At 40.0% G+C, this 24,979-nt stretch overlaps 1 protein-coding gene across 1 annotated transcript; it reads left to right on the top strand.

The window, feature by feature from the left end:
* The first annotated feature begins 354 nt into the window (after positions 1-354).
* PAXBP1 (PAX3 and PAX7 binding protein 1) lies at positions 355-24,635 on the top strand. Its single transcript, XM_005487140.4, has 18 exons — positions 355-964; positions 1,735-1,863; positions 3,313-3,489; positions 4,566-4,787; positions 5,336-5,439; positions 5,790-6,010; positions 6,948-7,137; positions 11,094-11,217; positions 13,190-13,289; positions 13,838-13,953; positions 16,304-16,503; positions 17,913-18,057; positions 18,266-18,387; positions 18,964-19,040; positions 19,302-19,368; positions 20,844-20,990; positions 21,389-21,543; positions 22,709-24,635. Exons 1-18 carry the CDS (start codon positions 505-507, stop codon positions 22,824-22,826), a joined length of 2,874 nt encoding a protein of 957 aa, XP_005487197.2. The 5' UTR covers positions 355-504; the 3' UTR covers positions 22,827-24,635.
* The last annotated feature ends 344 nt before the right edge of the window (positions 24,636-24,979 follow it).

Here is a 24,979-nt window from a genome sequence, read left to right as displayed (position 1 = left end):
ATAGTTTCTATTTGAACATTTTGTTATAACCTAAACCTATATTTAACACGCTACTTAAGAGTCTTAATACAGCGTAACTTTCTAACACAACCATACAATATTAATTTTAATATTTGCAAAAAAACAATAATAAAACACGCATTTTTCACATTTAGTATAAGTCACTTTATACTTCTATCACCCTCCTCTCCCCTTCCACGCCCCACCGCCCTTTCCCCCCCGGGTCGCGCCGCTCTCCCGGCACAAGATGGCGCCGGACGTGAGGGTGCAGCGGGGGCGGGGCGGGCCGCTCGAGCCGCCGCTCCGCGCCCTGCCCGCCGCGCAGGCGCAGTGCCGCTCTCCCCGCCCGCCGCTGGGGGAGCCGGCGGCAGGGGGCGCTGCGGGCGGCGGTGCCATGCTCGCGGGACCGGGCCTGGGCCTGGGCCGCAGCGTGGGGCGGCCGGAGCGGGCGGAACCGGGGCCTGGCGGGGCGGCCGGCGGGGCGGCCGGCGGGGGCCTGGCGGGATGTTCCGCAAGGCGCGGAGGGTGAATGTGCGGAAGCGGAACGACTCGGAAGAGGAGGATGAGGAGCGCGACGAGGAGCCGCCTCAGGAGCCGGCGCCGGCGGCCGGGACGGCGGGGGAAGGGCCCAGCGAGGCCTCCGTGCCGCTGGCGTCGGGCGCTGGGCTCCTGCCGCTGCCCGCCGGCTGCGTGCCTCTCGCCCTGCCCGGCAGCCCCGCGGCCTTCGCCTGCGCCGCGAGCTACGGAGCGGCTCTCGGCCTGGGGCTGGGCTTGATGGGAGGCGACCGAGCGGGCCTGGGGGCTCTGCCGGCGCCCGGTGTGCTGCGGCCCCCGGCGCCGCCGCCCCAGCCCCAGCAGGGCAATGGGCTGCCGGTGGCCGGGCGCCCAAAGGAGAAGAAGAAGTCGCGGGAGAACAAAGAGGTGCCGAGGGCCAGCCTGCTCAGCTTCCAGGACGAGGAGGAGGGTGAGGCGGCTGGGTGCCGGGCTTTTGGGTCTCTTCTTGCGGGAAAGGAACCCGGAGCTGCTCAGCCTGCATTGGGCCTCCCCCGGCCCTCCAAGCGAGCCGGGATCCGTGTTTATTTTTTAGGGCAGACCTCCGTGTGGCCAGGGGTGATGCGGGATCACATAAGGGAGGGCGGGCCCTGAGGGCTCGGTGCGGGGGGCCAGGGATGCCCGGGCCCGGTGGAGCCGCGCCTTCCCCGGCCCGGCATAGCTCCGGCGGGGCCTGCAGGCTCCCCGAGGGCTCGGCTGCCGTGTAGGGCTTCAAATTGCTTCTTTGCTGCTGGTGCATCGCTTGTGCTGCGTTCACTGCACCTGCGTGGCCCGCAGGTTTGTGCGGGAGTAAGTGCAGCAGTAGCCTCCCCTTGGAGCCAGCAGTGTTAGCTGAGGAGCATCTGTCCCGTGGCTTGTGTCGAGGTTGTTTTAATGTGATGTGGCTGGTGCTGATGGGTCACCTCGGACTCACTGCCTGTTGTCCGAACAGTTCCTGTAGTTTTGAGTGGTCTTAGAAGGAATTCTCTTGAAATCACTGAAACCTGGTTTCTGAGACTCGTGATTTGAAATCTTGATGGAAGTACTGAAGGCATAGAATTAGACTTTCACTATAGACTGTGAAAGAACCCTACAATGTTTGTTAATGGCATTTGTGAAGTTCCAGGTACAACATTTAGAGATTTGATAAATAACACCTGCTTGACAGATCTGATGTAATGTTATCCAGTTTTTCTTTTAAAGAAACAGAAGAAGTTTTCAAAGTGAAGAAATCAAGTTACAGCAAGAAGATTGTAAAACAGTTGAAGAAAGAATACAAAGAAGATCTTGAAAAATCAAAAGTTAGAACAGAGGCCAATTCTCCAACAGATGGTAATTGCAAAACTAATAATAATAGTAACTTATGTAGTGGAAAAGATAAAGTACTGTAATTTAATGTATTGTTTTCAGAATGAATTGTTAGTCCTCTAGAGAACTTCACATTTAGAGCTGAAGTAAAGCACAGATGAAATGTGTTACTTGAGCCTTAGGAATGCTATTCTGCATTGGTAGAGAGTACTTTGGTTCTCATGTAGAAATTAACATAAAAGGATGGAACTTCTCAAATCTGTGAGATGGCTGTCAGTAGACATCAGCATTCTGAATTGCACCTGTGTTTATGACAGATGAATTAGCTATTGAATTAGGAAGGAATTCCATTTGTTTGAAAACATACCTGGTGCTTGTCTGACAAGATGTGTCCTTGTAATGCATTTTCTTCAAAAAGGAAGATTTTAGGGGTGAGCAGAGTGATGGTCTTTGTTATTAAGTTAATTGTTAAACAACTGCCTGTTTCAGGACTTGGACCTTCCAGTAGACTTGATTAGGATGATAGACTCAAAGTGTTGGAGCAGAAGGATCTGTTAACAATGTACAGTCCTTAAGAGCTTAAAATAGAGCCTGGGACTTCAATTTCATTGTATTGTTGGTTTTTAGGAAGCTCATTGGTAAAGAGTAGTGCTTCTTTTTCCGCTTAAGTTTTTACTTAAGTAATGCTACGAGCACGAGCTGGGAGGCTTATGATCTAAAGATTGCCATGATCTAGAAAAGCACATGGGGGTTGAACATGGTCCCATGCAGGAAATACCCTTTTAAAATTTAATTAAATTATTTTAAAGGTTTTGTCTGCATTTAGAAAACCCACCTATTCTTTCTTATTAGAATCCTTATGCAGTGGTGTGGGGTATGAGCAAAACCAGAAATTATAATTTCTGTGGCTGGTGTTCAGGTTATCTGTTGGATGGGACAGGACTGAGAGAGTAGCCTGGATTCTCTGAACAAGAGCTTGAGTCTGAAACCTCAGATATGTGCAGCTTGGTTTGAGTAGCTGGGTTTAGCATGCATCTTTTTACACATTATTTATGCTTGCTGCCTGTGTCTGTATGTTAGCCACCTAATGTAGGATGTAGTCCAAGAGGGAAATGAAGGGATATTTTGGAATCAATCACTTCTTGGGGAAAGACTTGATGTAACACAGGCAGTGCTTTCTCATTGAAAGAGACTTTGACAAGGTTGCAAAAGGTTGAGTTCCCCCACTCTCTTAATACTTGACAATATGGAGAATGTTTAGTGGTTGGTGGGGCCTGCCTTGTCACATTTTATTTTGAGAGGATGTCAGTGATTTAATCACAATTCAAGTGTGTGTTTTCCTAGATCTCAAGCAATAAAATTATTATTTAACGTTTTCATTTGATTTTCACTTTTGGTTGTTGTATCTTTAAAAAAATACTTCTGAGTGATCTTTATGAATGGAGTAAAACATGGACTTTGCTCTTTTATCAGCTGAAGCACCACCAGAAAAGGTAGGACAGAATAAGGATATAGGCCAAGAAGATGGGACTGCAAACAGTGAGCATGGTGAAGAAGAAATGGAAGTTGAAAGTGAGAAGGAAGAAGAGAAACCAAAAGCTGGTGGTGCTTTTTCAAGTGCTCTGTCATCACTGAATGTTCTCCGCCCAGGTTGGTTTTTGTAATATGTCTGATAAGTTACCAAGTGATTTAGCCAATGTTGTAGCAGACTAATGTGTGTGAGAAATTAGGAAATAGTTTCCAACAATTTAGCATCTGCGAGTTCAAGCAACTGCTATTTTCTAAAGGTGTTCAGTTTTACAAGTCCTATGGGAGAAAATGTTTTGCTATGGAATGCTTCATCCTGATGTCAGAAGCAGGAATTCGTCTTTTAAGTAGATGACAAACTGCAAGGAAGTCTAGATTTGGAATCACATGAGATTTAACTGCTTTCAGTTAAAATTTCTTCTTTAATTAAAATGTTTCAATTGTGAGTGTGCAAGGTATCTGAAATATTTTCCTATCCTGTTTTGTATACTGAGGTTCTAGTCAGGCCCTGAGGCCAAAGAAAACCCTCTGAGAAAATATTTTTGAAACTGGTTTGCTGATTATGGCAGTTTGCTCCCCAAATACCAGCTGTGTGTCCTGGGCCCACACATTGATTTATATGACATATGTAAGTTGTGTTAAGTTTTGTGCTGTAGATTTTAGAGTTTTCTTATTAGGTCTGATGCTTTTCATGTTTCCCCTTGATTATACAATTTTCTGTGTATTAACTGTGTCTGATTTGGTGGCCTCTTAATCTCTGACTGATGTCTGTTGAAACAGTTGATGCTTTTTATTCCTCAAAATAAGAAGAGCTGGGAGCAATACTGGGATAGGAAATTACCCAGTCATGCACCTCATTTTCTTCCTCCCTTTGCAATAGTCAGCTCCTCTAAAGGGCTTCCTCTTGTTTGGGAGTATTTCACATAGGACCATTAGGCTTCTGTCTTATGACATGAGCTACTGGAAGCAGAGCCAGACTTTCTGTGATGATCCTGACTTTGAGGGTTTCTGCTCAGAAAGTTGACATGTTTAGCATCTAAGATACTTTCAGATGTTTTCTGTGAGTATGAATTTGCTTCCACTCATGCTTTTTTCTGTGTGCTGAGATGATTTGATACAATGACAGAGATGAGCAGTAAGAAATTGTAACACTTGTTCTGTTGCCGAAGTTGTTTAACCGTGCTCACATCTGTCTCTAGGAGAAATTCCAGATGCTGCTTTTATTCACGCCGCTAGGAAAAAGCGCCAAATGGCTCGTGAGCTTGGAGACTTTACCCCCGTTGACAGTGAACCAGGTAAAGGCCGCCTTGTTCGAGAAGATGAAAATGATGCCAGTGATGATGAAGATGATGACGAGAAGAGGAGGATAGTTTTTACAGTGAAGGAAAAATCCCAAAGGCAAAAGATTGCTGAGGAAATAGGTAAACCCTTTTTTGGAAGGTCAGCTGATAAATGTTCACACTGTTTTCACTGCGAGTGCTCCCATTCAGCATTTTTAAACAACATGTTTTTCAAACAATCTGGAGTTGCATAACATTTCTGAGGGAAAGTACTACATAATGGAATATGCTTGTAAAATTTTGAGCACAAAACTCTGTTCCTGTGCACACTGCTGATTGTGATAGAAACTTACACTAAGGATCGATTCTTGTTTTTCCTGTACTCTGTTTTTAGGAAGTATATAATTGTGAAAAGAAAAACATTTGATATAGAATTCTTCTTGCTGGCTAGCAGGTAAAATAACCTTTTGGAAAAGGAGTTAGACATTAGAGGATTACCAGCAGTGAATTGTAAATTTTCCCACTGGATCTTTCCAGTGGAACCCGTGTGCTAATAATTCACAGGCCAGTGTCCTTAATTCCTCATGAAGAGGAAAGGAAGGTGCTCACTGAGGCATGGTTTCAGGTTTTTGAATTTGTGGCCCTTGCAATTATGAATGCATTATCTTCTTTTTCTTACTTGTGTGAAGGTATTGAGGGAAGCGATGATGAAGCACTAGTGGCAGGGGAGCAAGATGAAGAACTCAGTAGATGGGAGCAAGAGCAGATACGAAAAGGAATCAACATACCCCAGGCATGTATATAATTGTGCACTCTTTTTTGACTGGTTTCTGCAAGTATTGGTAAATCCTTTACAAACTTGAGTAGTTTCATTTGAGAAATAAAGTCTGTAAATTCTAATGCTCTTTAAAGAGAAATAGTATAAGTGTTTAGAATGGTAATGATACTAAGAATTTTCCATTTACCTTCTTGAGGGCATTTGTTTCTTCTATCTTGGATATTGGATGTTTAAATCCCTTTGATAATTACATTTTGTAACTGTATCTCCTTACATTTTCCACTTTGATTTGGAATGTGTAAAAAAGTAAGTCTCCCCTTTCTTTAAAGTCTAACATAGTACAACTACATTTCCTCTGCCACTAGGTTCAGCCAAGTCAGCCTGCAGAAGTGAATAATGTGTACTACCAGAACACTTACCAGACACTGTCTTATGGTTCATCATATGGCATTCCATACACCTATGCTGCGTATGGATCGTCGGAAACCAAGTCTCAAAAAACAGATAATACAGTTCCTTTCAAAACTCCCAGTAATGAGATGACTCCTGTTACTATTGATTTGGTAAAGAAACAGCTTAAAGACAGGTAGGACAGACCATCTTTTTAGACTTAAAGACCTGTCCCCTAGGTTTCTGTTCCTCAGGTGTCTTTTAGTCCTGGGGAGCAAACACAGAGTTTCATCGCTGGAAACTGACTGGTACATCCATTAAAAAAAAAAAAAAAGGCAAACAAAAAAGCTCAAAGTGAAGATGACATTGACACTTTGTTCGAAAATCTCCTTGGATTGCTTCTCTGGAAGTGAAACTTTAAATATGAGGCCATTGATCTTGTTGAAGAGAGGTCTGAGTTCCATCTTCTGGACACTGCACAGTCTTATAGTGAAGAAATAAAAGGCCAGTGAGGTGTTTAGCTTATCAAGCTGCATTCCTTTAAACTGTGAATCAGAGGTTTCCCCTTCAGTAGATAAGGAATTTAATTTTTAGTGTATACAGGGATTTTTTGGCTTAAACACTGTAATCTGCTTGTCAGGTACGCAGAAGGTATGGAATGAGCAACACAATTGCAATGAGAAATCTATGTAAGGAACAGCTTGCACTTTACATGTCTTCAAAATTGGTTTGTATGCCCCTTGTAGTGTTGCAGCCTTTGACAGTGAATCAAGTTAGTAGAGGAAAAAGAATGCTTTGTATGAGCTGTAGTCCCCATTCACCCCCAACCTGTTCTGCCAGCTTTTCATTGGGGACAGCCTTGCACTGCTCTGTGTGCTGTCAGCTCCTGTACAAGTTTGTAGGAGTGGCCAGTGCTGTGCACTGCAGCATAGTCTAGCAAATGAGTGTGGATCATTAGCCTGGCTGTTCATGAAGAGAGGGGAGAAGGTGACAAATCAAAGGTCAAGAATTTCTTTGCAAATTTTCCCTTATATAGGCTCAGGTCTTGCACTGTACTGTCTGTTTGATGTCTCAATGGTCTGAAATAGACAGACTTTTGGATGTAAATTTACTATTTATCCATTGCCCTTCAGGTTGGACTCTATGAAAGAAATGCACAAAGCTAATCGGCAGCAATATGAGAAACATCAGCAAAGCCAAGAGGACTCTACCAAGGCAATTGAAAGATTAGAAGGGTCTTCTGGGGGTATTGGTGAACGGTATAAGTTTTTGCAAGAAATGCGAGGGTATGTCCAAGACTTGCTTGAGTGTTTCAGTGAAAAGGTAAGGATGCAAAAACATTCATCTCTTTACAAAAAAAAAAAAAAAAGGTCTCTTATTACATGCCAAACAGTACATCTCCCTTTGTTTTTGAAAAAAGTCCTTTGAGAGCATATTCTTCAAAAGGTTTGGTTCTTTGAGGATTGGAAAGAACTTTGTATCATGCTAAGCTTGTTATCAGAAATCTCTCCTCCCAGCTCCCTGACTTTAGGTTGCCTAAAAACTTGCAGATTTTATGTCTTCAGGATTTTTGTAGATACTCTGGCATTTCAACTTTACTCAGATACTCCTTTTTACTTGTGTTGGACATCAGGTTAGCAAAAATAAGGGCTGAATTTACTGAATTCACATTACTACTTTCTGGAGTGCTTGATGTACACAATAACAGAGGCTTGTATTTTCTGTATTATAAACTTCCTCCTGCCAGATGTTTGTTGGTATTGCTCTGCAGTCTGAAGGAGAGAAGTTTTAAAACTAGCATAGCTGTTCAAAGACACCTCACTTTAAAATATATTTCTTTCATGTAGTGTGACACTTTAATGCATCCCTGAGTCAAAAACTTAGTCTTTTTTTGTTATGTTATGTACCGTGCTTTGATTACTTACTTTGTTGTAAATATAATAGAAACTCTTGAATATATATATATATTGATATGTACACACACATATTAAACACACACAGAAGCTGTAAAGTTCAGCTAGCAGTATATTGGCTATTTCTTCATTGTCTTCTGACTTGAATACAGTAGTAGTATATTAATTTCTTAATATCTTGTCAGAATAATTGAGTAGTTCTAAGCTACTGCTTGCCCAGCCTGTTAGGTGTGGGAGAGGAATGGAGAAGCATTTTGGGTGCTGATGGGTTAGATATTAATTGTCCTCTCTTAGTGGAGCTGGGGCAGTCTGGTCTTCATCCTGTAAAAGTGAAGAGTAGCTATGTCATGAGGAAACCCAGGAAAGGGTGGGACAGTTAATTTATCTAGCTGATTGATTAGTATAACTAATCAGTACAATTAGTATAATTAGTTGCAGTTGATTGTTCACTTAAGAAGCCATATTCCTGAGTCTGTGTTAGCATTAGGTGTTGAAGATCAATAAAGGTACTTTCTTAGACAGTGCTGGTTACCCAGATGGCTGATTTCCTATTAAAGATAAGTTTTTACATTTCTACTCTGAGGTAAATTTGTATTTCAGAAGTCAAGTTAAATATCTGTTTCTATTCAGTGTTTTCTTTCTAAAGACCTTTTGTTAAATTACTTTTGTGATGACTGTAAACCATGTCTGGAGGTTCTCCTTGCTAGCATAAGCTGTCTTGTTCAAATATTTTTAAAATGTGACTTTTATAATCTCAGGCTTCTTAGAGACATTCACAGAGTTTTGCTGGTTTCAGGTGGAGGCTGCTGCTGTACTTGTATGTAAAGTGAGTTGCAAAAGTAGTAGGTTATGTGGTCAGTCTAACAGAAACATTTCATTTATTTTGATAATGTTTGGCTAGATAATGTGGTTTGGAATGCAGTGCTTTCAGCATGACAAAAGTACTAGCAAATTCAGAACCAGTAGCCCACAGGACACTGAAAAGTTTTCTATAAAGGAGGTGCTGGAAGGGAACAAAGTCAAGTAATAACATCAGTATCAAGTTTTTACTTAAATGAAATGCAGTAGGATGGTAAATAGTTATAAACTTTGGAGTGTAGATATAAATTACCTTCAGCTTTTTTATAGAACCTGTGGCCCTGACTGCTTCTATTTAACGTGTTGTTACTATTATTTACAATAATGTTTGTAGTTATTATAATATACATGAGAATATATGTCTAATAATAATACTGTATGTGTGTATACATATATATGTACATACATACACAAAAATATATATTTAAGTATAATATTTTGAAGAGATTCTGAATGTTAGGATCACTTTGCCAAGTCTTAAGGCTCAGCAGAGTATGAGAAGACAGCTATTACACAGATTTTAGAAACAAGCACTAGAAAGGTCAAATCCTGTGTAATACCTTTTTTCCCCCATAAATAAGAAAAACAGTAGAGTGGAAGATGGTTGCATGACTTCCTTCAGAAGTAATTACTGTAAAATTATGTTTTCTGAGAAGGCTGGCGAGTCACACTGGCATTTTTACATTTTGAATGTAGGAATATATAGTGGATACTGAAAGATTGAATTGTTCTGGGCATGCATTTGACAGCACAAGTAGATAAACTGCTACTTTACCTGCAAAAATGAATTACCAAAACACACTCTGTGTATCTGAATTATCCTTGTGATCTGAATGTTTAGAGACCTTTCTGCTTTTCCTCTTCCACTGTTTATAAGGAAAGTGAATAAAAAATCCCCTTGAAAACACTGAATTTAAGGTACTGACTAAACAAAACAGGGAATGAGGGTTATAACTTTATAGTAGTCAGTGAAATTGTCAGCCACTCATTAACCACAGTATTGATTAGAGAAAAATAAGGGCTTCTAAGTCTGTTGTATTCTGAATGGGAAATATTTTGAGTGGATTCATGTATTTGAATACATTAATATATTTTTTTTTAAATCCTGAGAAAAATTACAGAAAGAACCACTAGGGATGCATTGAAAAATTTTCGTTTAACTTTGCAGTCTTAGAATTTCCTCTACATACTTAAGAGAAGAAGCTGTACTTCCTATGGTAAATTGCAGTAAAGCTAGTAGTTTTTAACTATTATTTCTGTTTTCAAAACTGTCTTAAATTCCAGATGTGAACTTCCATCTCTTGGAAGATTTTTCCCTCCTTGTCTTTCTCTCTGCTCTTTTCTCCAAAAGAAAGGTGTGTGTATTTTGAGTTGGTGCAGAGCTGCTTTCATTTTAATCCCTGGAGCCACATTTATCCCACAGAGCTAAAACCTTTTTCTTCTCTGATGTGTATGTCAGTCTCAGTGAGCTGAAATGGCCCTGTAGCTATCAGCTCAGACTTTTACATTTTACTGAAGGAGGTTCTTTAATAGTTGCTGAGTCACATTCTAAAATACTTCAGGAAAAAATATCTGATTTTATCTTCTGTTTTGAAAAAAACATAATCCTGGATGGTAGGCAGCAATGAAATATAAAAGGCTGGAAGACAATGGAGTAAGCATACATCTCAGAGGTAAGGAGGACATGGCTTAAGTGTGCATACCAAAAGGACTTTTTTTCAAAAGAAATGAGAACAAAAAAAGAGCAATGAACCTTCTGTTTAATGTCAGGAAATTCCTGGCTGCCATAATATCTTCTATTTTTATTAGAGATGCCACCAAAATAGTTCATTAAAGAAAAAAAAAACCTGACAGGTCTGACATGACCTACTTGATTAATTCAAGGTTATACTTAATGCATAACTTGCACAAATTATACTACTTTAATTTTAGTGATAAGCTAGAGGAGTGTTTGACCGATTTGAATTACCTGTTGGCATAACACCCTTATGCAGGATTTTATTTCATTTCAGTAATAATATTTCAGCATGTGCTATTAAGAGTTAGAGGACACAAAATAGTAGCTGCTGGCTTCAGTAGCTTGGATTCATGGGTGTTTTTTCACTGTGTACAGTCAGATTATTTTCTCACTGAAGTGTAAAATTCTTGTTTAGAGATAGAGAGGAAACAACTGACATCTGAGAATTGCAGACCTTGACATAACAGGTAACACACTTGTAGGGAAAGCAAGAATACTGGAGAGAATATTTCACACTCTAAATAGGATGTCTGGCTGTGTAGACTCATTCACTGCTTTCAGGATGCTTTTGTTGTGATTGAAAGCTGCCAGTGTTACATGTGTGCACTTTCCACACGGAGCTATTTCCTGGTGCAGATGGCACAGAGCAGTGCAGGCAGGTTTGGTGCTGCTGTGAGCGCAGTGGCAGCGTTTGCTCCGCCATAGGCTGGGACCCCAGAAGCTGAGCAGCCCCGGATCCGGGTGTTACGTGGTGTGTTGTATTTTTACAGGTGCCTCTGATTAACGAGCTTGAGTCTGCAATGCACCAGCTGTACAAACAGCGAGCTTCCCGCCTTGTCCAAAGACGACAAGATGATATTAAAGATGAATCTTCGGAGTTTTCAAGCCATTCAAGTCAGTCCATCTTGAAGGTTTTTATTATTCATTAAACAACCTTGTTTACTTAGTATGACTTAATTGAAATGTGAATGTTTAATGTATGACTGTCTTATTAAAGTTTATTCTTACTCTTGAGATGAGTAGAAACAAGTTTAGATGAAAGTTCTCTAATCTGTTTTGTTTTAAACTCGAAACCACTGTAACTCTGACTTTATCTCTCCTTTCTGTTTCTCTTAACTATATTTTCTCCTTCCTAGCACTAAAAATGTGTGCATGGTGGCTGTGAGAGTAGTGGTAGTATGTGACTCCCCATTTTCTTATATCAGGACTTTAAAAAAAGTTATTTTAACCTTCCTGAATCATAAATGGCATTTAACATGTACAGTTAACTGTATAAAGCCACGAAGCACTGGGCTAGACTTCTGTCTCATGTTCTGTTTTGTAGCCAGTATAAGTATTTGATTTCAGACAGTTAACTGGTAAATTAAAGAACTGGAAGACTAATCAGACTAATACAGTGCCCCTGTATGAAATACAGCTTAGGAATAGCCAGTTAAAATGCCTGCTTCCTGTGAGTTTGTGGATGGGGGATTCTTACTAAGGAGGTTTCTTATGGTGATTACTCTTCAGTATGTAAAACTCTACAAAAGCGTAAATGTTAATTTGGATGGAAATACATCTTTCTTGGAGGAGGTTTTAATCAGTGTATTAAATCAGTGGATGAAATATCCTATTAATAGGAGTCCCCTTTATGCTTCAGAAAGCTTCCCATTTTTAAGAATGGCATTCTGTCCTGTTGCTGATGTAAAATTCTGTGATCAATGCCATTTCCCTCTTCTGCCACAGTTGTCAGAGATGAAATCTTATTAATACCATTAGCTCGAACTCACTGAAGATGATGAAATGTTAGGGTGTCAGAGCTGGCCATTCCTTTATAGAGTGGTTAGCATACATATTCTTTTTAGGACTATTATCTGGAGTTCCAGGCATCACATGGCCTTGCAGTTTTATCATGAAAATGCTATTTTGAGAACTAGAAACGGATTTCCTAAAAGAAGCTTAGAATGGATTTTTTAATAGGATGGGAATAATTCTCATTGCTGAGGTTGGGTTTTACAGAGAGATGTTATTTAGTATTTGGAAGTTTACACAAGGCTCTTAGTAGTTCAGGTGTTGCATTGAAATATTGACATAGATTGGCATTAATACTTTAAATTATGGATTTGTAAATAGATTATGTCAGAACATGTAAATTTATTCCTGAAGTTATAGGCTGTTGTTTAAATGTTTATACTTTAATGGGTGGACTTGAGCAGTGGCTGGCATTCAGTCTGCTGTTTAAAATTTACCTGGAAAGGAGGAACTGGAAACACTCCTGCCTGTTATCTGCTCTTCAAGCTGTGTTGTTTTCTATAGCCAGGAACAGATAAGCAGAGCTTGAAAAAAGGAAGGAAGATGGATTATCTTTCTATAGATTTTGAGGTGTTTTAAACTTTAGGGATATCTGAAGCATGTGAACTTAGAAACAACATGACTAGAACTCTGAAATAACATGTATTCTTGCCCCAGTCACTCTTGTCTGCTTTTTTTTTGCTACTTTTCTTCTTAATAATTATGTGATGAATGTGTTTATGTAAGGAGCACGTTTTTCTTGGACATTTCATTTAAGCTATTTCTGTTAAAACTCTTGACTTCTGTGTAGTTCAGCACTGTTGTGAGAGAGATAAGAGTGAAATACAGTGAAAACTATTTGGCATTTAAGTGGAAATTTTTCCAAAGTGCACTGCTTTCTGTTTTAATCTCTACACGTCATGAATTCAGGCTTCTGGGGGGACATTGTGTTTTTTTTTTCTTTTTTGATACTTCGACTTTCTATTTCAAATTACACTTAGTTTAAAAGTGAGTAAAAGGCTCTTATGAAACTGCCTACAGCACATTTATAGAATCATAAATAAGAATTTTAATTTTCATTGATGTAATTTTACAGATAAGGCACTGATGGCTCCAAATCTTGATTCTTTTGGGCGAGACAGAGTGATCTATCAAGAACAGGTCAAGCGTCGGACTGCAGAAAGAGAGGCTAGAAGGTAGACAATGAGATTTCTTTCCTCCTTTAGGAGTCTTTGTCTGCTTGCAAGATATAACTGTCCTGTATGACTTACTAACATGGGTGGCAATGTTTGTTTCTTCCCTGAAGAGGGAAGAAAACACTTCAGCTGCTCTGCTGAGCAGGAGTATTCTTATATACCCAATCTTGCTGTGCAAGTGTACAGAACATTCCATGATACTGATTTAAAATCCCTAAAAGAAAGCACAGGAAATGCATTCCATATCTATGTGGAATATAGATACAGATATAGCCATATCTATGTGGAATATAGATACAGATATTTCCATATAGATATGGAATAGAGATATAGATATGTCCACATCTGTATGGTCTCTGCCGGTTTTGTTTCTTTTCACTGTTTGAGGCAGCAATGTAGGGGAATGCTTGAGGTCATGGCATAGCACAAGTTCTTTTTAGCTTGACTTTCCTAGAACTAAAAGGACAAGCCTGAGTGGGCTTAGGTGGGGAAATCAGCTGCTTTCTCTTGCTTTATTGGAGCTGGTTTGTACTGCTGCTCCTTTGCAGGGCTCGCCGCAGACAAGCGAGAGAGCAGACTGGGAAGATGGCAGATCACCTGGAAGGCCTTTCCAGCGATGACGAGGAGACTTCAACAGATATCACAAACTTCAACCTGGAGCGAGGTTAGAAAAGCTACCCAAGCTTTGTCACAGAATCACCGCATGGTCTGGGTTGGAAGGGACCTTAAATCCCACCCAGTTCCACTGCCCTGCCATGGGCAGGGACACCTTTCACTAGACCAGGTTGCTCCAAGCCCCATCCAACAGGCCTTGAACACTTTCAGACATGGGGCAGTCATAGCTGTTCTGGGCAACCTGTGCTAGGGCCTCACCACCCTCACTCACAGGGGAGGAATTTCTCCCCAGTATCCTTTGTAACCCTGCCCTCTGTCAGTGGGAAGCCATTCCCCCTTGTCCTGTCGCCCCAGGCCCTTGTAACCAGTCCCTCTTCCATCCTGCAAACTCCCTTCAGTACTCTAAGGCCACAATTAAGTTACCCTGAAGCCTCTTCTCCAGGCTGAACAATTGCAATTCTCTTACATAACAACTTATTTGACAGGATTCAAACACAGCCCTGTTTATATACTTCACCAGATTTTGGAGGGAGTTTGGGGATTTTTGATTCCTGGATCATCAATGTGACCAGAATAGTCTCTGTCACCAAGTTGTTGCGTGTCTTGCAGCTGACTGAATAAGCCATCCTTAGTGAAGTTCTGTTTATTTAATTCTAACATGCTTTTGCTGGCAGGCAGTAAGCTTTTGGACTGTCAGTAAGTCTTCCCATTTGTAAAATAGTTTATCATTCTTGAAATACATGTTTCTCCTACTTGGGAAATTTTGAAAAACTTAGTGCTTTAGAAGTCTTTTTTGGTTCATGGCAAGTATTTAGTGGAGTTGTGAATAAGCTTCTAGAAATGCAATGACAAAATTTTTGTACAGTCTTGTTGCAGCCTGGCAAAGTTTGCAAATGATAGAAAACAATGTTGAATGCAAACATTGCAGAAAGATCTTGTGGTACAGTTAGCATTTGCTCTGATTAAAAGAGAATCAGATTAGAAGAAGTGAGGAGGAGGAGGAGGAGGCCAGCAAGGATTGCATACATAGAATTGCTTGTTTTGGATTTGAGGAGAGATTGAATGATTTTGGTCTCTCCAAGTAGAACAAAATCAACTTTTCACAGTATGATAGCTGGGGACCATGAAATTAAGTGGTTGGAGAGGTTTAAAATAAAGAGGTCATTTCTCACAGAGAAGGTAGTAAATGGCAAAGTCATTTATGTAGGTGGTTGTGGAGACCTGAAGTATGAACATACTAGAAAAGCACTTAGATGATCTGCCTAGCTGTTAGGTCTTTCGGAGGTGCAGACAGTTTCCACACCTAATTTACTGCAATTTTATGATTGCACTGATTTTCTTCCTGCAGGGAGGGGTCTTGGATAAACAGAACAACTGTTCAGGGTTGTTAGGTGCTGTAATTAACTTTGTTTATTAAATTATCTAGATTCAGTGGGGCAGGATTGCACTTGGTAACTTGGCAATTTATGCATGCAAAAGCATTTTGTAGAAATTTCTTCAGTTTCTGAATAGGCATAGTGTTTGTAAAGCTTTTTTACTGTTGTTTGTAGTTCTCATGTTAGTCCAGAAGCAGCAGTGGAATAAAAGAGTGCACTTTGGACCCAATAACTTTATATGTAGTGTATTTTCTTAATCCCAGTTTGAGCTGTGTGGTTATATGACAGAATCTCCTGTTCCCTCAGCCCTGCCTCTGCCTGCTGTGTGTGCTAGTTGTGTTCATTGTGTAAGGGTTACTACTGTGACCAAACATTTACCACTGTGGCTGCAGCAGATATGACTGATTAAAATGAAGTAGAAAAGATAAAGGGAAAATAACATACAGAGAAAAAGGTCTGGACTGCCTAGAAAAAAAAAAAAAAAAAAAGGTGCTAGAGGATTGTAATCACTACCCAGTGCCAACAGGTGTGTCCTGGGCAGCATTTTAGCATGGTGTCTGCCAGGACTCACCCTGTCTGAACTGCCAGTTCAGTTGGCTTATCTGAGATGCCCTCCCATATTTGCACTTGGATTATCAAAGATGTAGAAGAATCTGGGTTGGAAGGGGCCTGGAGATCAGTTGTTTGAAAGCCCCATGCAAAGCAAGGCCAGCTTTGAAGTTAGATCCACTCTGAATACAGCTCAGTATGTCACAATCCTCATTACATCTGGTAACTTAAAATCCTGCCATGAAATGTTAAAAGTGAGACCTGTGATAAATGAGTCTATGGGAGAGTTTTTGTGCTCCTGTTTTTATAGCTTTGTGTGTTTGAGGCAGGAGTAACAGAGCTTCTGAAGGTGAGGGGGTTTTTTTGATTTTATTTATGGGAGTTAGCTTATGCCAGTGAGCATCAAAAAATGTCTTGAAAGAGGCATTACAGGGAGTAGGTGATGAACTTCTTGTTCCTTTTCTCCCCTGCTAGATCGTATATTGAAAGAATCCAGCAAAGTTTTCGAAGATGTTTTGGAAAGTTTTTACTCCATTGATTGCATCAAGTCCCAGTTTGAAGCTTGGCGCTCCAAGTACTTTGCTTCTTACAAGGATGCTTACATTGGCCTCTGTTTACCAAAGCTATTTAACCCTTTAATCAGACTTCAGCTGCTCACCTGGACTCCTTTGGAGGTAAGCTTGTCTGCAAGCAGCTTCTGTGTTAACTGCTACCTGGTGGTTCTTTCACACTGGAGCAAAGTCAATTGCACCTTTGATGTGTGCTTCTCCTAAAGGTGTGTTCTAGGCATGAAGTTTCAAATGGGCACCTGTCTTGGGGCAAAGTTTTTCTAGAGAGTGCCTGGACTAGTTGATTCACTATGTTCCCAGCAAGCCAGAGTTAAATTTGGCACTTTGTCAGGAAGTGGTGTAGACCAAAAAATCTGCAGCTTCCCATGATAATGGGTTGGAGCTAGATGATCTTTAAGGTCCCTTCCAATCCAAACCATTGTTGGTTCTGTGAAAATACATTATTCTTTAAAATACTTCAGAGAAAATTGTGACTCTAGATAATGCTGTTTCATCAGAAGTGGAACTAAGAAGTTTGTTCTCACATGGAATTACAACCTGTTTCTCTAGGTTATGTATCTGTCTCACCTACACCTCCATACCCTGTAGAATTCTGACTGGCAATTTCCAAGTCTTTCTCATAGTACTCACTGCCCAGTTATTATGTAGGGAACATGGGAAAGGCAGGACAGCACCGTGGCAGCCCAGTATCCCTGGCACACATTTGTTGTCCAGCCTGGATATCAATGCTTTCATGAGATGCCACCAGAACAAACAGTTCAGGTAGCTTTTGACTCCCTCTCTGTTCCTCCTTTTTTCAGAAGTGCTTTTTTTTTCCCTTAACCTACCAAGAGAATATCTGGAGAAGGGGTTTTTCTCTCACCTCTTCTTCAAGTGCAGAGAAAGGAGAGGCATGACTTCTCTTCAGAGAAAGTTCAGAATATTAAAATAATTTTATTAATTTGATGTTTGACTTCATTCAAACAAGGAAAAATCTGAGAAAGATGCCATCATTAAATTAAAAACATTTTTTGTGCATTCTCATTTCCCCCATGCTATTTCTCTGAGTTTTCAGGTTGACAAAACAAAGCTCATGTTAGTTGGAGACATGGTACAGCATTGTAAAGTCTAACTCTATTCACTACTCTCTGTTTTTATCCTGGTAAGCATTTTGTTGAGGTAGAAAAATTACAAGGTGCTCATAGAAAGGCCTTTTAAATCCAGAAGGCATAATTTTAAAATGCAGCACAATTGAGCTGTACTTCAACTTACACCCTGATCTGTAGGCTTTTGTTTGGTTTAGGTGTAGAAATTAAAATCCGTGGTGCAAAAACAGTTTAAAAATCAGTCTTGCTTCAGCCATTTTCTCTTTTCATTACATCTAGTGGCTATGCTGGTAGGAAGAATTGGTTCATTTGGCAGAGTGTTTTAAAGCTGTTTTTGTGGTGTATCATACTTGCATGCATAATACTTTTTTCTATGTGTTAACTTCAAACCTTTGTTTAGGAATCTAACCCCAATTCTTTTTTTATTAGGGCAAGTGTCGAGATTTTGAAACAATGTTGTGGTTTGAGTCATTGCTGTTTTATGGCTGTGAAGAGCAGGAGCAGGTGAAAGATGATGCTGATATTTCACTGTTGCCTACCATTGTAGAGAGAGTTGTTCTTCCTAAATTAACAGGTAATTACAGGCTTAAAATTGGGAGGGAGGGAGTTGTGGAATCTGATGCTTGTTTGTGCTTTCAGATTTTACTGTTTTGTAAATAATTGCATGAATTTGAGTATATCATACTCAAATAATTATTTGTATAATACTCAAATTATTATTTGTATAATAATCACTGTATTTGAATATTTGCAAAGTGGAGAAATTCTTTAATCTCTTCCAGTAATTTCTGAAAATATCTGGGATCCTTTCTCTACCACACAGACATCTAGAATGGTAGCAATTGTACAGAAACTAATAGATGGATATCCCTCAGTGGTGAATGCAGAAAACAAAAATACACAGGTAAATTGTTGGATTTTTTCTTAAATATGTTGCATTAGTTAAGGAAGTTGAATACATTTTTAATACCTTATGTTGGAAAGTACAGCAAGAAAAAAATTTTAAAATTATTTGGTGCTCTGCAGTCTGATTGTGGAGAGTAAAGTAGGGTGATAAATTAAAAGAAGAAACTCAATTAAGCCTTCCCAAAATACATACTAGAGATAAAAAGATACACCAGATGTAGTAAGACTTGCTGGTCTCAAGTTTTGCTGTAAGGGATGGCTACAAGTACTTGGGCTTTTCTTTTTTAGGTTTTTGCAGCCTTTTCAAATGTATTGCCTGGAAATTGGGTTGTTTTACTTGCCTTCTGTGAATGAAGGAAGTGGTAATAAGAGTTCAAGTTTTAATTGAAACTGTCAAATTTCTGCTCTGTTAATTATTACAGACTTCTTTAAGACTATTTATTTGTATGCTCAAATATATATGTATGTTTACTGTTATGGTCACAAGTGTTCTTTGTTGCTTTAAAAATCAGTTTCTGAGTGTTTAACTACTAAGCAATGCACTGGACATTTAAAACAAAATTACTTGTTTCAGATGCTTTTAAAGGCCTTGTTGCTAAGAATGAGGAGAACACTAGATGATGATGTATTCATGCCCTTGTATCCAAAAAAGTAAGTTTACTTTCAGCTGTGGTGTTAGACCTTTCTTAGACAGTCACTGTTTGTCCATAGTTAAGAGGGGTTTTTCCCAGTGTGGTTCAGTGCCTGGGTGCAGGAGATCTTTTGTTGTCCTTCTGGGAGCATTTAGCAGAGACAAGGAGGGTGAAAGGGAATATCTATGGAAATGAACTGTGTCTTGGAAGGAAAAAGCCAGCAAATTCAAGACAGAGGTGTAGTTTTGGTTACTCATTAAAGAAATGTCTTACTTTCCAGCATCTTAGAAAACAAGAACTCTGGTCCATATTTGTTTTTCCAACGTCAGTTTTGGTCCTCTGTTAAGGTAAGTCAGTAAATATGTCTGGTAAATCTTTGGTCTAAGACAGTGTAGCAATAAAATCCTCCTCAAATTTATGGAAAACAGTAGATGGAAACTGCTTCAACTTCACTTGCAAAACCTCCAACTCTGGATTCTTTGTCTTTGATAACACACTGTGCCCTCTTCATGGTTGTCCAGTCACTAGAGGTGTCTCCAGGGCTCACTTTTGGGCCCAGTCCTGTTTTATATCCTTATTGATGATCTGCACCCTCAGTGAATTTGTGTACAACACCAAGTTGGGCAGGAGTGTTGGTCTGCTGGAGGGCAGGGACGCTCTGCAGAGGGACCTGGACTGGTGAGGCCAGTGGGATTAGGGTCAGCAGGGCAAACTGCTGGGTCCCTACACTTCGTCCACAGTAACCCCAGAACTGGGGGCTGAGTGGCTGGAAAGCCACTGGGCAGGAAAGGCCCTGGGAGTGCAGGTCAGCAGCAGCTGAAGGTGAGCCAGCTGTGCCCAGGTGAGCAAGAAGGCCAAGGGCACCTGGCCTGTGCCAGCAGTGGTGTGTCCTGAAGGACCATGGCAGGGATTGTCCCTCTGTGCTGGGCACTGCTGGGGCCACACCTCGAATGCTGTGTCCAGCTCTGGGCCTCTCACTTCAGGGAAGGCATTGAGGGGCTGAGCATGTCCAGAGATGGGAACAGAGCTGAGAGGGGTTAGAGGAGAAGTCCTGGGAGGAGCAGCTGAGTTGGAGTTGTGGGGAAGGGTGAAGACAGGACAGTGGAGTGTGCTCAGGGGGGTCTGGCTCTGCTCCCAGGCAGCCAGCACCAGGATGAGAGGAAATGTCCTGAAGCTCTGCCAGGAGAGCTTCAGGATGGACATGGGGAAGAATTTTTTGACAGAAAGGATAATTAACCATGGGGATGGACTGCCTGGCAAGGTGGTGGAGTCACATCCCTGGAGGGGTTTTTGAAGATGGTCATGGCGCTCCATATTCTGGTCAAGTTGACAAGGTGGTGTTTGGTCTAAGAGCGGACATAATTTCAGAGGTCTTTTCCAACCTAATTGGTTTTGTAGTTGAAGAGGTTGTCAAGTGGAAGCACCATCATTTCAACTTTAATGTTATGGGGTCATTTAGCTCACTCACTCCAGGTTTTTTATATCCTTGTGCTTGTCAGAATAAAATACACTGCTTTTGGGGAATGTGGGAGCTCAAAGCTGTGGCTGTCATAGTTTATTTCCAATAAAAGAATGTGAAGAAAATTAACTCTCAGCTAAGCAGAAAAGTAGAGACTGATGTTGATTGAACAACTGCTCTCCATGATCACACAAACAGAATTCTTCTCTGGAATTTTCTGTTCAAATGGCAGCAGCAAGGGAGACTGTATTCTGAATAGGTTTACAAAACATTTAAAATATTTTAAAATGTTTGATATGTTTGATCAACTTCCTGGTTTCAGTGCATTTTGGAATAATTACTTTCCCTGTGTTGTATTTTTAGTTATTGGGAAACTTTCTCCAGTGGTATGGAATCCTCTCAAACAAAACTCTACAGGAGCTGTCCATAGATGGGTTGCTAAATAGATACATTCTTATGGCTTTTCAAAACTCAGAGTATGGAGAGGACAGCATTAAGAAAGCTCAAAGTGTAAGTAAAATCAAGCAGTGTTTAAAGTAATGGATTTTTATATTTTCCTGAAAGGAAAATATAGATAAAACTTGATATTGCCTATGAAATCTTGGCTTTGATACCTCAAAAGCTGTAGTCAGTGAAAAATGGGTGTGGGTTTTTTTTGGTATAGTGTACAGTGTAAAGAAAGAACCTTCTCTGGCTCATGCCTGTAGATGGATTAGGTATACTGTGGCTTTCAGTGCTTTACTGCTTGGATTATGGTGTGGGGTTTTTTTTGTAGTTTTCTCCCTTTTTCACTCAGCTGGGCCTTATCCCTGCAATCTTACTAGGCAAATTTCAGAAGTTATACATCTTACATAGCTTTAAAAATTTTGTTACATTGTGTTTAACTTCCTTTTTCCCGTTTTTCATAGGTAATTGCTTGCTTCCCTAAGCAGTGGTTCACTAATCTAACGGGAGACAAGACTATTTCTCAGCTAGAAAACTTCTGTAGATACCTTGTTCACCTGGCTGATACAATTTACAGAAACAGCATTGGTTGCTCTGATGTAGAGAAGAGAAATGCCAGGTAACTTACTTTGAGTTCTTGTGATTTGATTTATTTTGCCAGTGGATGCAAACATGGGTAACTCTCCATCCTGCTGTGTGTCTTTGGAAACTGCTTTGAATTCACATGTCAGAAATGGATATTTTTAAGATGTCTGAATATAGCAACTGCTGGAAATACTGGAACACTGATAATATATTTTGCACTACTGCTTAGTGTCCTGGATTCTTAAGGGGGTTTATAAAAAGCAGGGAGAGGCATTTTTTACATGAGCAGATACTGTCAGGACAGGGGGGAGTGGCTTTAAACCTGCAGGAGGAGATATTTGTGTTAGATATTGGGAAGGAATTCTTGGCTGTGAAGGTGGTGAGGCCCTGGCACAGGCTGTCTAGAGAAGCTGTGGCTGTCCCTAGCAATGTTCTGTGCCAGGTTGGATGGAGCTCTGAGCACCCTGGTGTGCTGGAAATGTCCCTGTCCATGGCAGGGAGCTGGGCTGAGATAAGCTTTAAGGTACCTTCCAACCCAAAGCATTCCATGATTCTGCCAAGTTTTGTAGCTACCATGTTTGGAGTGTTTCACCTTGTGAGCCTGTTGCTGATTCCTGTGTAGTGGCTTCTAAATTCCAAACTGTCTTTTGTGAACAGTTCAAAAGTTCTGACTATTTACACAGCCAACTAGATGAAACTGTTTTGCCTGAGATCCAAGATAATTTTATTTGAATCCAATGATCAGCTTAATTAAAAGTTTGCATTAGACACGTTACTGCTGGCCAATGGGAGCAGCAACAGCGCAGGAGTGAACAGTCTTGGTACAGTGCTGTGTTTCAGTGTAACAGTTTGGGATTTAATTTTATTTAAGTTTTTGAAATCTCTTGTTTTGCTGGTGTGTTTCTAAATTTGAAAGAACTTTCTTCACCAGGTGAAATGATAACTTGGTAAAAATTTTTATTGGAAGAGAAACATCCAATTATCCTGTATTCATAGCAGGTTCTAATTTGATTTCTGTCTTCTGTCTTGCTTTTTCGCAGCATTAACAAATCTGTTGCCATTACCTCCATTAACCAATATAATAAATCTGCAACAGGAATATGAAATATATGACTCCATAATGTAGTCTTCTGTTGGAAAATTAATCAATGCCATTGATTGCTCTGTTTCTGTATTGACTTTTCCTGCCTTTTTTTTAGGGAGCACATCAAGCAGATCATAAAGCTTCTAGCAAGTGTCCGAGCTCTGGATCATGCTGTTACTGTTGCAAATGATCACAACGTAAAAGAGTTCAAGATTCTAATAGAAGGAAAATAGACTTTTCCCACCACTCATTTTGAGCTTTAAAACCATTCCTGATATGTAATTTATGTACATATGTAAAGTTTCTTAAACTGTAAAGTATTGATCTTTGTTTTAATACAAAGTGCATTGTTATATACAGCATCCTTAAAAATAAAAATCATTGACTTCATTGAAAACAAAAATGGAATCCCAAGATTGTCATCTTTCCAGAAACAGGATTTTTCCTCAAGTTTCTCAAAATCTTGTTCACAAAAAGACTTTGTGCCCATAATCAGAGGTCATCTACTCCTGTTGATTGTTCCATGGTTAACTGGAATGTGTATAATAGATTCTGTGTAATACAATGATGCATATATTTATACCACCATGTTGCTTTCACACTGGATATAGAGATGTTGTACTGTTGCAATAAGCTTTTCATTTGCTAAAAAATACTTATTTTGAAAATAAAATGAACGTATTATTGGTCAAAAGGGCTGGTAAAACATTCAAATACGTGAAAAGTCATGAGTTGAAGAATAGGGGCACATTGAAGTGGTCCTGACCTTTAAAAAGCAGCTGGAGTAACCAAAAAGTGATTTGCATTCAGAATATTGAACTCTTACCACTGTTCTTCAAAAGGAAGATCTGGATAAATGGTGAAGTATTTTTTTTTAATACAGGCAAACACTGAGAATTTGTGATTATTGTGCATGTGTAGATGGTGTCACTTCCTAAGCTGAAAACACCTTTCATTTTGTAGAACTAATGGTTTAGCTCTGAATTCTGGACCCTCCTTCCTTTTCTAAATTGCTTAAGTTGTGCCACTTGGTGGGGAGGTGGTTTGGTTTTTTGTTTGTTTGCTTTGTTTATTTCATTTTGTTTTGTAACGTCATTCATGGAACCTATTTCTTCAGGTTAGAGTGGCTGAAGATATGGAGCAAAATGAAGGTATTTTGAAACCTTTGAAGTATTTATATTGTAAATATTAAAATGTTACACTTCCCACTGTTAGGAAAATTAATCCACAAACACCAGAGGTTTATGTCCAAAAAGGAGACCGAGGAATTCTTTCTGGCTTTATTCGAACAAAGGCAGAGGTCATTCCCCTGGGGTCTCAAATTTTTGGAGGACGCAGCCTCCTTTTTATCCTGATTTCCTGGGCACATTTCCCTTCTCTCTTTCCCCATCGGCTGAGGTGCTGGAGAGGTACAGACTTCCCAGCCTGATACTGAAGATTTCCTCTGATGTATAATCCTCCCCTTTAATTTTTAATTCTTACAGAATTTAGGAGTTTTTCTTCCCCATTGTTTCTTATATCTTTCAGTGTCTAATTTCATTTATCAGGAAACCTAATTTTATTTGTAAAAATAAATATCTTTTTTCCATTCATCAATCAGTGGAATCCTTCCCACTGTTTCTTTTATCTCCCAGTGCTAGTTTTACCTACCAGCAGACCCACAGCTTGTTTGGGAAGACAAATCAGTCATTCCTGTCACCACTAAATATCATCTAAGTGTAGTCCTAAAAACCCCAAGGTGTTTAATTTAAATGTAGGTGAAAATGACTTCAAAAATCTGTTGCTACAGATGAGAACACTAGTGCCTTGATCTTGGGGTCCAAGGCAGGTGGAGAGCTGTAATAGCCCTGGGTTAAGAGCTTTTCTCAATGTGTGCCCACCTTTTTTTCAGGGAACTGTAGCAAATAATCTGCATACTTACAATGTTTATGCTTATGGCATGTGATATAAAAGTATATTAAACACATACCATTGGTAACATGGACACTTCCTTGAGACACTGGATAGTTGGTTTTTTGAACAGGTGAGATGGATGGGGCACACTCAGAAACACCTGCTTTTAAAAATTGCTTCAATAAACTCATCTGTCAAGGAGCTGTTGCAGTACAACTTGGTAAGCTTTGTTGATTTAGGAAGGGAGCAAGGGAAATTATGTGAGTACCGGTTCTGGTTGATGATTTCAATATGTCAGAAAAAAATAATCTTTCAAAGCTGGATTTCTCAAGTGAACACAAAAGGATTAACACTGGAATTCACATACCTACATAAATCATAGTTTAGCTATTTGAAATAGTATTGCAGTTGTAGTTGCATGATTTAATAGTGACATATTTGATCTTTCTCTGCTTAAAATGTTACTGATTTCAGTATCTTGAAGAGCTGAAGG

This window comes from Zonotrichia albicollis, chromosome 2 (assembly GCF_047830755.1).
Source record: "Zonotrichia albicollis isolate bZonAlb1 chromosome 2, bZonAlb1.hap1, whole genome shotgun sequence".
NCBI lineage: Eukaryota > Metazoa > Chordata > Aves > Passeriformes > Passerellidae > Zonotrichia > Zonotrichia albicollis.
This window is presented reverse-complemented; position numbering and strand designations above follow the sequence as displayed.